This window comes from Meles meles, chromosome 3, assembly GCF_922984935.1.
Source record: "Meles meles chromosome 3, mMelMel3.1 paternal haplotype, whole genome shotgun sequence".
NCBI lineage: Eukaryota > Metazoa > Chordata > Mammalia > Carnivora > Mustelidae > Meles > Meles meles.
Genome location: NC_060068.1, coordinates 37,414,505 through 37,428,556, shown reverse-complemented (window position 1 = coordinate 37,428,556; position 14,052 = coordinate 37,414,505). Strand labels below are relative to the sequence as shown.

General features: G+C 42.1%; 1 protein-coding gene across 1 annotated transcript in view; it reads left to right on the top strand.

Moving 5' to 3' along the window:
• PGGT1B (protein geranylgeranyltransferase type I subunit beta) overlaps window positions 1-14,052 on the top strand; it is a 53,433-nt gene that overhangs the window by 23,116 nt on the left and 16,265 nt on the right. The window contains exons 4-6 of the mRNA XM_046000574.1: window positions 4,110-4,261; window positions 5,625-5,757; window positions 11,412-11,457. Of these exons, the coding sequence (XP_045856530.1) occupies window positions 4,110-4,261; window positions 5,625-5,757; window positions 11,412-11,457 (331 nt within the window). The remainder of the gene's footprint in view (window positions 1-4,109; window positions 4,262-5,624; window positions 5,758-11,411; window positions 11,458-14,052) is intronic.

The following is a 14,052-nucleotide window of genomic DNA, read 5'->3' as shown; positions in this document are numbered from 1 at the left end:
TCCTGAGGAAGGTCGCATTCCTTTTACTCCTCGTGGACAGGCTATCTGGGTGCCATGACATGTGCTCATCGTGACCGCTCTGTGGTGCCATACCTTATATATACCTGCCCTGGCTGAAATAAAACAGGGCTTTGAGAACATTACTTTTATTTTTTTTTTTTTAGGATTTTATTTATTTATTTGACAGATCACAAGTAGGCAGAGAGGCAGGCAGAGAGAGAAGGGGAAACAGGCTCCCTGCCGAGCAGAGAGCCCGATGTGGACCCCAAGACCATGACTACTGAGCTACCCAGGCACCCCGAGAACATTACTTTTAAAACCCAGTCCCTTTCCTCTTGCCTCCTCCACCCCCAAGACATTTTTAAACTAACGAGTAAAATTGAAGAAGAAACCATTTTTGCCTTGGTTTACAGAGAATCCTGACATCCATTTTTGGTCCTCACTCACCTAGACCCCTGGCATCTTCTGGGGAGGCCAGGTCACGCTCTGTGCTACATTGTGCTCATCTGAATTTGAGTGGTGGAAGGAGCAGGAGACTCCAGGGGACTCATATTGGCCCCCCAGGAGTTGTCACTGAGAGTGGCTGACTGAGGGTCTGCAGGAATCTAAGGAGGCACATAAGATTGTCCATAAAGTGTATAAATACAGTAGTGTCAGGAGCTTTTCTTCCGTAACCACCAAGCCCACCTGCAGGCTGTTGCCTTACTGGTAGATGCCCAGGACCTTTGGTGGCCATAGAGTAGTTTTGGAGAAACACTTTTGGATCCTCTCAGCCCACTTTTCTCATTGTTTTCCTTCACAAATTCTGTATTCTCTGCTAAATAATGTGTTGTACCTAATATATGCTAGATACCCAGAATTTTCTTTCTCCACTTGCTTTTACTTTCAGCTTTTTTGCTTTTACTTTTTCTCTACCTAGAAAGCCTCCTCTCCTTCCCACCCACCAAGCCCCTCTTCTGCTGTAGAAAAAAAATCCCTTATTTAAATCTTTGTGTTACTGGGGTCTCTGGCTGGCTGAGTCAGTAGAGCATGCAAATCTTGATCTCCGAGTGTGAGTTCAAGCCCCAACTGGGCATGGAGCCTTAAAAAAAAAAAAAAATTGAAACAGTCTTCAGATTTAACTAACAGAAGATTAGATGACAATTAAAAAGAATAATCTTGGGACACCTGGGTGGCTCAGTCAGTTAAGCATCTGCCTTCAGCTCAGGTCATGATCTCAGGGTCCTGGGATCGAGCCCTGTATGGGGCTCTGCTCAGCGGGAAGCCTACTTCTCCCTCTCCCTCTGCCTCCTGCTCCCCTTTAAAAAAAAAAAAAAAAAAAAAAAGTGAATCTTGGTGTTACTCCATCTCCCTCATGACACTTATTACATTCTTCTTTCTATTGTAATTACTCGATCAGACCCTTTCTTCTGCCCTTACGGTTAAGCTCCACATTTGATTTCTGTTTGGATTCCCCACAGTGCTTTTAACATGGTAGATGTTTAGTTTAAGTACAAAAACTGAAATATGCTCTAGGAGTTCTAGGCAGGCTATTATAAATGTGGAATGGAACAGCTGGGAGTGCCAGAGTGTGAGCTCTAGGGAGGAACTCAGAATGAAAGGGTTAGTAAGATGAAAATTTTTTGACATGTTTGTGAGACCACATAAAGAGTCGTATATGTAAGGCCAGGTGGGTGGGGTAGGTTCCGATTACAGAAGGTGTTGAACACCTTGCAAACCTGTTGCATGAGGAACCAGAGAGGGTGGGTGAGCAGGAAAATGATGTGATTCGCTCCCTGGTGGTTCCAGGAACCTAGTTCATGACTCCCAAGAAGTAGTGGCCCTTTGGATGTTTGCCTTGTACTTGCATCATCATCAGGATAACTAGTATCTCTGTGACAGTAATTTTATTAAATTCTCACAGTCACCTTGTGAGGGAGGTGCTGATATCCATTTTCCAGAAGGAGGAAGTGAAGTGAGCCAGTGAGTAGTAGAGCCAGGATTTGGTGCGTATCAGTGGTTGTAGAAGTTAACGTTTATTATAGTGGGTAGAGGAGTTTGCTTCAACCAAAATAGTACAAGTTTCACTTTGGCTTTCTAGTATGATAAATATTTTTTCTAGAAGTTGAAGCAGTTATTGATGAACCCAGACTCAAATAGAAGGGAAACCTATGACAGATGAATTTTAAAATATGCTTGTATTCTGTCAAAATTAAAGTGTTCTTCACTGTGTATCAGCTGTACTTCAATTTAAATAAGAAATTAAGGGTGCCTGGGTGGCTTAGTGTTGGGCCTCTGTCTTCGGCTCAGGTCATGATCTCAGAGTCCTGGGATCGAGCCCTGCATTGGGCTCTCTGCTCAGCAGGGAGCCTGCTTCCCCCTCTCCCTCTGCCTACTTGCAGTCTCTCTCTCTGTCAAATAAATACATAAAATCTTTAAAAAAAAAAAAAACTTAAACTATTCTTTTTTTTTTTTTTTTCCTTTATTTGAGGGTGCCTGGATGGCTCAATCCATTAAGCATCTGCCTTTGCTCAGGTTGTGATCACCAGGGGCCTGGGATCAAGTCCTGAATCATGCTCCCTGCTCTGAGGGCAGTCTGCTTCTCCACCTCTGCCTCTCTCTCTCTCTCCATCTCTCAAATAAATAAATAAAATCTTTTTTTTTTTTTTTTAAGATTTTATTTATTTGACAGAGAGAGAGAGAGGGAACACAAGCAGGGGGGAGCAGGAGAGGAAGAAGCAGGCTTCCCGTTGAACAGGGAGCCCGATGTGGGCCTCGATCCCAGGACCCTGGGATCATGACCTGAGCCGAAGGCAGAGGCTTTAACCCACTGAGCAACCCAGGTACCCCCTAAATAAAATCTTTTAAAAAAAAAAAAGATTTATTTATTTGAGAGAGGGGGAGAGAGAAAGGGGGAGGAGGGGCAGAGGAAGAGAGAGAATTCTGAAGAAGACTCCCTGCTGAGTGTGGAGCCTGACGTGGAGCTCAGTCCTCCTACCCTAAGATCATGTCGGGAGCAGAAATCGAGTCGGCCATTTAACCAAATGACCCACCCTAGTGCTCCAAAACTTAAAACATTCTTAAGCTGACAAATATGTTTATACAATGTGAAATTTTACAAGCGAAATCTTTTTTTAAAAATAATTGATTCATAGGCTTGGCTGATTATTTGAAATTAATTATAAAACTCTAAATGCTTGGGATGCCTGGGTGGCTCAGTGGGTTGGGCCTCTGCCTTTGGCTCAGGTCGTGATCCCCGGGTCCTGGATCGAGTCCGGAGTTGGGCTCTCTGCTCGGCGGGGAGTCTGCTTCTCCCTCTCTCTCTCTCTCTGCCTGCCTCTCTGCCTGCTTGTGATCTCTGTCTGTCAAATAAATAAATAAAATCTTTAAAAGAAAAAAAAACTCTAAATGATTTATATACAGTGGAACGTCACGTTACTTGGTGTAATAAGCACTTTTTATGTCCGCTTTTCTCATTGGTGGTGACAGTACCTAGATTCTTTGCAGGATTTCTTACTTTGTCACGTATTTTGTAGCCTAAGAGATCTTTGTTAACTGTCGTTATCTTTTGCCAATCAGGTCGGTGAAAGTAATCCAACATACTATGGGGTAACAGTTATTCCAAGTGCTGATGTTTATTAGAAGCTCAAATAACTTAATTGTAAATGAGAGCAGAATACGGTTTTTCAATTGTATTGTTTTATAGTACTTTTATATGGTGATTACTGTGGTATTGGATTTGTACAGTAAAAGAATTTTTAGTTCTTTTATAAACCTTTTTTGATTGAAAGACTGTATGCTTTTCTAACTTCATGAGATTTAAATTAAAAGTAATACGGTTGATTACATACGGAGTTCAAATACTTTGGCTTATTTGTGTATCAGAACTGCTTCCAAGAAGCTTGAGGTTTGCAGGATAAATTTAAAAAAATTGCGTAGCCTGGAAAGCCTGCATTCATACTTACTCTGAGACCTACAAAATGGAGGTTTGTTTTTTTTTCAGCCAGGTGTTGGTATAAGTCAGTACAAACATTTAATTTTACTAGGTCCTGAAACGTAGTGTTAGATTACTTAATGAAAGAAGTTTTCAGTTTACTAGTTAATTAACATTATGTTAATTTTGAATTTAGAATCCTGGAACAGCTCATCCTTACGATAGTGGCCACATAGCAATGACCTACACGGGCCTTTCATGCTTAGTTATTCTTGGAGACGACTTAAGCCGAGTAAATAAGGAAGCTTGTTTAGCAGGCTTGAGAGCCCTTCAGCTAGAAGATGGCAGGTATGGGTCGGTCACTCTTCTGTTTTTTCCCTTTTCTTTTTTTTGGAGGGGGGGTAAATTTTTATAAAACTGAAAAATGGGTATAATACTTTATGAGAACTTTAGAGTTTATCATAAACCCTTTTAGAATCCTTTCAGGTTCACTGTATGTTTCATCCCTAACCAAAAAATAATACGTTTTCCTATTTCAGTAGAAAGAAATCTCAGTAGCAGAGCTCCTTGTTTGTTCTCTTGTTTTACCTGAGACAGTGAATACATTCATAAAGAAGTGGTTGAATGGTTTTAATATTAGGATGGACCTCAGTTTACCTTCTGGGTGAAAAACTTGGATATTACGAAGTGAGCATACATTTAGTCTGAACTTCTGTTCCTTAAGACACAGTGACTGGGGGGAGAAAGGAAGGAACATTGGCTGCTATATTCTAGCATAGGTAGTTTCAGTGACATTTGTAAAGAATAGAAAAAGAACTTAGTTCAGTAATAGTTGGTGGTTTATATGGTATGTCTCAGGAATCTTCCTGGAGTTCCTAGGAGTTAGGTGAAACATCCTTTTCCCTGCAAATCTAGGAAGTGGCAAAGCAGTAATGACAATGTCTAGGGAAAAGATTTTGCAGATCAATTCTGCTGTATTATGTCAGCGCTCCCACCAGCTGATATCTGTTTTCCTTTGAGGGTTTTAGAAAACACTGCTCTCGATGAGGGGGAAACTAATGTAGACTTGTAAGATAAATTGTCATTAGTTGGAAATACTGTAGAACTGAATCTTTACCTCAGCTAGCGCATGTGACTAGTATCTCAAAGTTTCCATATAGTCATTGATGACTGCCACCTTTTCCTTGTTTATAAATAAAGGAATAGATAGCAGACTCAGACTGTTACCTTGCTAAACCTAATGAAATAGGTAAAAAAAAAATTATCATACAATACTGTCAATTAGTGGTTATCTACATAATCATTTAGAAGAAATTTCACATGTCAAAACTTAGGTTTGGGGATTTCTTACTACCCAGTGGGTCCTAGGTGCTTTTCCCCTCATTAGTTCTCAAGCTGGTGTGCCACAACTGTCTGTGATAGGGAGCAAAGAAACTTCGAGTAGCTGGCAGTGTATAAAGCTACCCAGAAATCAGACTTTGAAATGGAACAGTGATTTGGAGATCATTTACTATTACTCAAGTTAATAGTCCTGTTCTTTATTGACTAATACAAGTAGTATATGGTTTTTAAATCCATCTTTAATCATGGGTTTTTCTGTGAGTAAACATGTGGAGTAATAGGTGTTTCTCTGCTTTTCCCCCTCCACAAAAGAAATAAAAACTAAATTATAGTGTGATATAATCGTAAATCATACTGTTATCCCTTTCAGCTTCTGTGCAGTCCCTGAAGGCAGTGAAAATGATATGCGATTTGTATACTGTGCCTCCTGTGTTTGCTATATGCTCAACAATTGGTCTGGCATGGATATGAAAAAAGCCATCAATTACATCAGAAGAAGTATGGTGAGTTATGTTGATAAATTGACTATTTTAGGCTATTATTGTTGCTGTATGGGGACAGCAGTATAATGCATGTCGGATCTCTCCTCCACCAAGAATCTGGAAAAAAGGACAGTAAAGTTGCTTTTTGGATACTTTGTTTAATCAGAACGGCCATTTAATTGTAAAGGACAGATTGCTTCACTGGCCATTAAAATTCAAATGTCACTTGATTGTATCTAAGGAAACAGATGGCTTTACTAGAAAGAAATTGGTCAGCCCTAGGAGCAAAAAAAGAAAAGGAAGTAAAATCTCACAGGCCCATGTTTGATAGTCTTGGCTAGCAGGGATCAGTGCAGAGTCCTGGCCAGGCAATGGGAAATGACGATACGTTGACGAGACTCTTTCTATATCTGGTGTGAGGTGGGAGTTCAGTAAGCCGTTTGATGAGCAAGAACCAAATATAACAAGATTGACTGGGCTAACAATAGATCTTTGGAACTTTTTGTTAATACTTGTATGTGTGCTTTTTTTGTTTTTAACCTAAGGTTTATTTTAAGGCAAGTATCAAATAGAAGTGCTGTTCTTTCACGATACAACTTAATCTTTTCATTGGCAGTAGTTAGTCTCAGCCGGAATTATCCTTGCTCTACTTTTTCATCTCTTCCATGAAACCGAGACATAGAAATGTTGCTTCCCAGGTTTATTACTTCCCAAATCTGAAGTTGTAGTTTTATAGATGAGACTATTTTAGGCTGTTAACTCAACTTTTACTAGTCAGTATTTCAAAATGAAAATTAAGTTCTTAGAGGAGTGACATTTTTTTAACCGAACGTGTGATTATGGGTTCAGTTTTAGTAGGATCTGCAAGAGCCCAAATTTTGGAGAGCCAGTGGAGCAGACAGAACAGGCCCTTTGAGGAGCATCAGAGGGAGAGGAGGTTTCTGTTCCATAGAAGGATGGGTGATGTGTGTTTTGGTATGACTGCTGCAGTGGTGACACTGGGTTCTTCTGGGTGTGTCGTATTTGGAAATACAGCCTGTCGATTTGCCCCGCTACCAGCCATGGTGACTTCGGATTACCAGTTAAGGCGGTGTATGCCGTGTCTTTCTCTCGGAAGTGAGCATTTCTCAGCTTGTCATTATGCAGTATTCTCTGGCGAGGGATTTGGAGACTGTTAAATAACCTGTCCCGAATCAAACTTTTATCCTCTGGTGGTGGTCTGCAGTTGATGGTCTTCCAGCACAGTCATTCCTTCTGTGATTTTCATGAAGTTCCGCTTTTAGAGAAAGCTTTCTCTTTACATCTGTCTCCATCACTTAGAACTCTAGATTCTTGTTTTATCCAGTGGGCTGTTACCTGTTACTGTCATTACTTATTTTGATGGCCATGTTGTCCCACATTCAGCCAATGTGAGCCCCTTCAAGGAGATGCTTGTGCCTTTTTTTTGTCTCACCCCCTTCATTCTTTGAGAAGCAGTTTGCTTTCTGGCTCAAGATTTTCCAGGTTGATCTTGTACTTTCCTAGCCGTAGTCCTGGATTCAGTCGTTTCGGCAAGGAGCCCTGGTTCCTACTGGAGGACGACGTATAGAAACAAGGATTTGGGCACGATAGCTGTGCTCATGGGTGTTGGGATATCATGGCTCCTAGTCCCTCTCTCAGCAGGCCGAGCGAGGAAATGAACGTATGCATGTGTCTATGCACAGAACCCCCAGATATGCACCTTCTCCCATCTATTTCCTTATCTATGTGTGTGTTAAAAACCATGAGTCCTATTGATAGCTCAAATTTCAGTCCAGCACCACAGTTCTTTTTTATCTTCCTCCTTTCTTTCTGTAACTCCCTTCTCGGACAGTGAGCAGTCAGTCTGGTTCCCATTATCCAGGAGACATTGGCTCTTTTTGTTTTGAACCTGAGGGTATATAGTCAAAATACCATATTTAAGAAATACTTTAATGGGCTCCTGGCTTGCTCAGTGGGTAGAGCCTGCCCTTCTTGACTTGTGGCTGTGAGTTTGAGCCCCACGTTGGGTGTAGAGATTACTTAAAAATTAACTCTTAAAAAAAAAAAAAAGAAAAAACTTGAGTTACTTCTTTTATTCCCCCTCCCCCCTTTACTATGGTTATGTTTTTTTTTTATTTAAAATACAGCTAAGTTTGTTTGTGTTTGGGCTCCATTTTGGGGTTTTCTCCCAATTTTTTTTTTTTTTTTTTTACTTGACAGAGATCACAAGCAGGCAGGGGTGTGGGGCGGGGGGGAGACTCCCTGCTGAGCAGAGAGCCGGATGCGGGGCTCCATCCCAGGACCCTGGGATCATGACCTGAGCCGAAGGCAGAGGCTTTAACCCACTGAGCCACCCAGGAGCCCCAATGTTGCTGATTTTTAAAAATTTACTTAATATGCGAAATACTGACTTGGTTCTGAAAGTCAGAACTACACAGAAAAGGATATTGCAAGATGGGTTACTCCTCACCTCCTGTCCCTTCTCTCTTGCCCCCTTCCTCACTCCTGTATTTGCCACCTTGTTCTGTTCACTCTGTAGGGAACCAGTCTCATTAGTGTTTTCTTTGTCCTTCCTGTATTTGTTCTCGATGAGCAAGTATGTCCATTTTTGTTTCTCTTCCCTTCTTCCTCACCAGGTAGCACACGTAGATGCTTAGTTTCATAGTACTCCATTGTGTGCATGTACTTAGTTTTTTGAACTACTCTGTACATGGAACATGTATTTTCCAAAGACAAACAACGTTGAAGTTAATAACCATCTGCATATGCATTTATGTATTTGTGGAGATCTTCAGAATGAATTCCTAGTAGTGTACTTGCTGGACCAAAAGGTGAATGCATATGTAATTTTACTAGACGTTAACCATTTTCTCTCCAAAAAGGGTGGACCAGTTTCTGTTCCCACCAGTGCAGGAGAGTGCCTGTTTCCACACCACCTCACCAAAGCAGCATGTCATCATCCTTTTTAATTTTTATCAGTCTGGTGGGTGAAGAATGATCTTTCAGTGTATTTATTGTTAATTTGTATTTCTTTTATTATGAGTGAGCTTGGCCATTGTCTTTACTCCAGGATGATACAGGACCAGGCAGAGGCACCTGTAGCCTGGAGCCCAGTTTGCTTACCCCAAGCTCCAGTCCATTAGTTTGCTTTTTCCTGTAGGGACTCCAGTTCTGTGTGTGCTCTTTCTTCTCTGCTTGTCTTTGATTTCAGTCACTTTCTCTCTGACCCTTTTTACTGCTTTATCTTAGTTTTAGTCTCTTGGCTGTTTTCTGCCTTGTCATCAGTGTCCCTTACTGTTTTTTTCTTTTGAGACTGTTACTTCTTGTTATTTTCTTCCATTTCTTTCCTGAAGTCATTGAGCTCCGTTTATTTCTTCCTACTGTTTGTCCTGTTTTTAACTTTTGGTTTCCTTTTCACATTCCCAGGTGCTTGCTTGGTAACATGCAGCCGAATCTGAGCTAATGTATTACAGTGTTCTTCTGCTTTATGGCCATTTTGGGGAGGCGAGGGCAGATTTTCATACACCAAGTTGTTTTCATTCCATTTGCTGTGTTTTCATTTCAGAGTTACTTTATATAGCTTTGTCTCTTTGTTTAGTCATTTTGTGGATATTCTTTTTTTTCTCAGAAAAATTTCTGTTTAAGAGTATACTCTTTCTAGTCAACAAAGCATGATTTTTTAAATTTAGAGTTTGTGTGGGGTTTTATTTATTTATTTTTTCATGTTGGGGAAAGTGTGTGTTTCATGATTTTCTGGTAGGAGAGAGGTTCTCTTGTTTCTCATGTCTCTAAGTGTTGCTCCTTTGGTGTCCTTTATTACCTGATCTTTGGAGGGCCCGTCTCTCTTCTCTGTTGACTTGATTCATCAGAGTCAAGCAGTCTGACCAGTGCACCGTCTGAAGTCCCTTCCCTGCGGTCTGCGCTCTGTTGTTCCAGAGCTCATGCAGTCACAGCCGCGCTTGCTTGACACGGTGGGGCTGGCCGGTGACGGGGACCGTGACCCTGCCGGCTGACATGCAGCCCAGGATCTGAGTCATCGGGGAGATCACCAGTGCTCTGGGGCCTGTGCTGCTTTTTGCCAGCACATCACAAACTCTCTGGGAGTCGTAAGTGTGTGTACAGAGAAGTGTGAAGCGGTACCACCAGTCTTTAGTATGTTGTACTATTAAAACATTAAAAATATTGAGAGTTAAAGTGTTTTCTTTGTAAAAAAAAAAATACATATATATGTATATATATGTGTGTGTGTATATATGTATATGTATCTATGAAGTAGTTTGGACAGTGTTTGCCTCCTTTCCTTATGTAACTTAGTACAGGGAGGGAGCATCTTTTCTGTCGGGGTAAATGATCAGACTCCTTCCTAAGTTTACAGCAGCTGCCAACACTTTCTCCTTTGTGTTTTCATCGTTGTGAAACATCTTCAAGGATTCCTTTCCCGTGAAGTGCTTTGGCAGCATCTTCGCCCTTTGCGTCACAGCTGCAGTCCTCACTCATGCAGGTGTCTGCCTTCACCGAGTTCTTCCAACGGCGGCTCCACGGGCCTTCCCAGGAACAGCTGTTTTTTCTGTAATTCTGTGTTTGAGCTCAGTTTCACTTGTAGCGCTGCTGCTTCTTGTTTCTTGGTTTGGTGGCCAGTCTTCTTTCAGTTCTGCCTTTTCAGAGAACATCCTGTGGGTTTATTACTAAGACAAAGGAAGAGACAGCACAGCCATACAGGTTGCTGGCTGTGCATGAACTGAGTGAACGATGTGTGCAGTGACCAGTTACCAAGACTCTGATAAAGGTGGGACTGGTTACTGATGGTGACGTGCACCTGTCGTTTGCGTGGTGATCTGTGAACTGAGGCGCTCGCCGCAGGTTGGTGCTCGGTGCAGTTGCTCATAGTTAATATGGCATGCTTGCAGAACTAGAACCATATTGTGTTGTTCGGCTAAGGAATGCTACCTGAATTTGTGTGCATCTGAACTGCACAAAGACTGCCGGCATTTCGCTCTTAGGGTGGACCTTCTCCCTCTGGTGGGAACTTTAGATCCATCTCGTGCCTACCATTAGCTTCCTCCTCATTTTCCACACACTTCCCTGCTCTCTGCAAAGGGGTGTCAGGAGTGGGAGAGGCGGCTTGCTGGGATTGGAGGTTTCTTATTCTGTAGACAGGTAATTTAAAGTTCATACATGTCTTCCAGCTTTGCTGAGGTTTCAGTTTTATATAGTTGTGTCGTTCTACTGTTTTTTTTGTAGGATAAATGGGGAGATCCACGTTTAGGCAGGTGCTATTACCCTTGGCTACCCACAAGCCTCAAATTAGACCTGTTCCATGTTTATAATAATTTATTAGTATAGCATCTTTACATTTTCCTTAAACTTGTATAGTCTGGCAAGGAGGAAAAGAATAAGGGTTCAGGTTTTTATTGGGTAGAGATCGAATATCTAGATGCCATCTTTGAACAGTCTGTCTTTGAATGTGCCTACTGTATGCATTTAATGCTTTGACTTGATGAATAAGCCAAGACCAGGTACTTGAAAATGCCTACAACTACTCCTTTGTGGGAAAGTGAGTATTTTAGGAGATATAAAGGAGAAACCAAAATCAATCCAGAGACCAAAAATTAGTATGGTGAGGACTTACTTATTATCATTTCCCTATTAAACTGAACAATGTTTTTCTTTTTCAGTCCTATGACAATGGGCTGGCACAGGGAGCTGGACTTGAATCTCATGGTAAGACATCTTAAAGTAAATGAACGTGTAATTTCTTTTGTTCCTTTAAATATCATAATGGTGTCTACGACATCAAGGACCCTGGAAGTTTGCTTCAGCCCATGGTTGTTGTCTTTCCTACTTCTCTCTTTTGACACTTTATGCCACTTGGAATGTCTTCTAGGTCAGTAATTGGTCCGAGAATGTTCAGACTAGGATACTTATACTTTTCTAGTATTTTCAAGTTACGTATTTGACTGTCAGCTGCATGATAATGCCCTGGGCTGATTTCTTAAAATAGCACTAGAAGACAGCAAGTTTTCTTTTTTGGTATAAAACCAAAAACCTAGATGCAGAACATTAAGTGTGAATCAATGAATTTGTGAAGAAATGAAAATGTTTTGTTTACCTTTCTTAATATAATAATCCTTAGTCATTGCCGTAAAACATTTTGCTGCAGAGCAAAATGTTGCATACATAAATTAATGCAATTTCTCCTTTCACCCTTTTCCCCACTTGGGGTGGAACCAGAATAGGGAGATGATATACTTAGTCTATGAGTACATCAATGGCCTGAGGTTTTTCAAATTGAATATGTCCATGTAGGAGTAAGCTGCATGCTCCTTTTTATTTTATTTTATTTTTTGCATGCTCCTATTCAATTTTTTTTTAATTTCTTTTCCTTTTTTTTTCTTTTTTTAAAAGATTTTATTTTTAAGTAATCTCTACAATTAGCATAGGTTTTGAGCTCACAGTCAGCAGCTGCATGCTCTACTGACTGAGCCAGCCAGGCTCCCCAGCCGTGTTCTTTTCTTTAAAAAGAAAGAGCCTAGATCAAGGAGGCACCCTGAGTGAACACCTTAAGTTTCCTCTTTATTATGGCATTCTCTTTGTGCTCTTTGTGCTCCCCTTTTGTGTCCCTCCCTCTGGCAGCATGTGAGTGGCAAGAACAGGTCTCAGCCCTGATACCTGCTTGGGACCTGGCCCTTTGCTTATTCTCTCTGAGGGTTTCCTCGTTGACAGACGAGAAATAATTGGACCTTCCTTTAATTTTAAAATTGTTGCTAGGATTTTGAGATAAGGGGGGAATGTGGAAACTATAAAACCTGTATAAAACGGTATTTTTAACATATACTCCCTGACCCATATCCTTGTACTTCCCTGAGACCTTGTCCTATCTGGTCTTCTCCCTCACACACATCTTCACTCCCTCCTTCAGTGTTGATGTTTGCAGAGTGCTTACTGCGAAGGGCCAAGTAGAAGACGGTCTCGGTGTTTTCTCTGAAGCTGTGCTATAATCAGGACACCACAGTTCCCGTGTGTGCCTACACTTGGATGAGACTAGGCTTGGGGCAAGCTGTAGTAGCAGTTCTGTCACTGGTCCTCACCACTTGGTGAGGAGGATATGTACTTGTAGGTGCACAGAGAGGAAATCTGGCGTCTGTGACTTTCCGAGAAGCTAGGGTCTTGTGCTCAGTATTGGAGAGGGTGTTAATGGGCACTCTGGCCGAGAACAAATGTCACCAGTATTGGAGACCCATGGAACAGATGCCGTGGGTCCCAGGAAATGGGGCTTGCATTTGCTGGGACGTGAAGCAGAGGGCTGCTCAAACATGATTCTCGCTGACAGATCCTGTCAGGATCCTGTCAGGAAAACGTGTCTCGCTGAGTCACACTAGTAGTGATTTTAAGTCTATATGACTTGAGTAGGATTACACCCATTGAGATCAGCAGCCGTAGACTGTGGTTGGTGCCAAAAACTTCTGTCTTCCTTTTCTCTTTGATTTGTTTGGTGGGCTTGAGACCCACAGCTCCAGAGGAGGGCATCCTACTCAGGGTGCCACAGTGGGCTGGTGTCCTGCGAATGGGCTCCAGGAACACCCAGGTACCGCTCCCTCTACCTTGCGTGTCTAGAGCCCCCTCTCAGGACACCACAGTGCGCACGCAGGTCAGGTGTCATGTTCTCTGGGTGCTGTGAGGTTTGATAGGCCGGGAGCCTGCTCTGGAGGCCCTTGGTGTACCTTCCTTCCCCACCTTCTCTCCTCTCAGCAGTGGCCAGGGAGACCTCCTCCTCAGAAGTCAGCCTGCGAGTTGGCTGCCCCTGCAAGCCTTTGTTTTCTTCCTTCTTCTTCGTCTTGTTAGTCTTTTCAGAGAAACAGGCCAAATACACTCTTAGCCCTTCTCCACTAGTGGCTTTTCTTAAGCTTTCTATATAAGCCCCAGTAGCTTACGGAGTTTCTTTTGTAAAGTCCCTGGTGATCGAGAGATTTCATCAAGCCCATTGTCACTGTCTCACTCCTCGCCTTGTGTTTCCTGAAGCACCGGAAGCTGTTAGCCTCTCCCCTGCTTTCTGGAAGTGTCAGGTTCCTCTTGCCGGCTTCCTCACTCGCTCTTTCTGGCTCCTTCACCACGCTTGTGTCTTCTTCCCACTCACTTACCTGGATCCACCTTTCTTCTTGCCTTTGGGTGGTTCCTCTTTCTGAATCTCAAGGCTCTTCCTGGACTTGCGGTTCTTTGTACACAGAACCCTCCACCCTCACCTCTAGCTTACACTCGGCTCTATTTCATATCCCTCAGGTCCTGGCTCCAATGATTGCTTTTAATTGTCATTTTTGA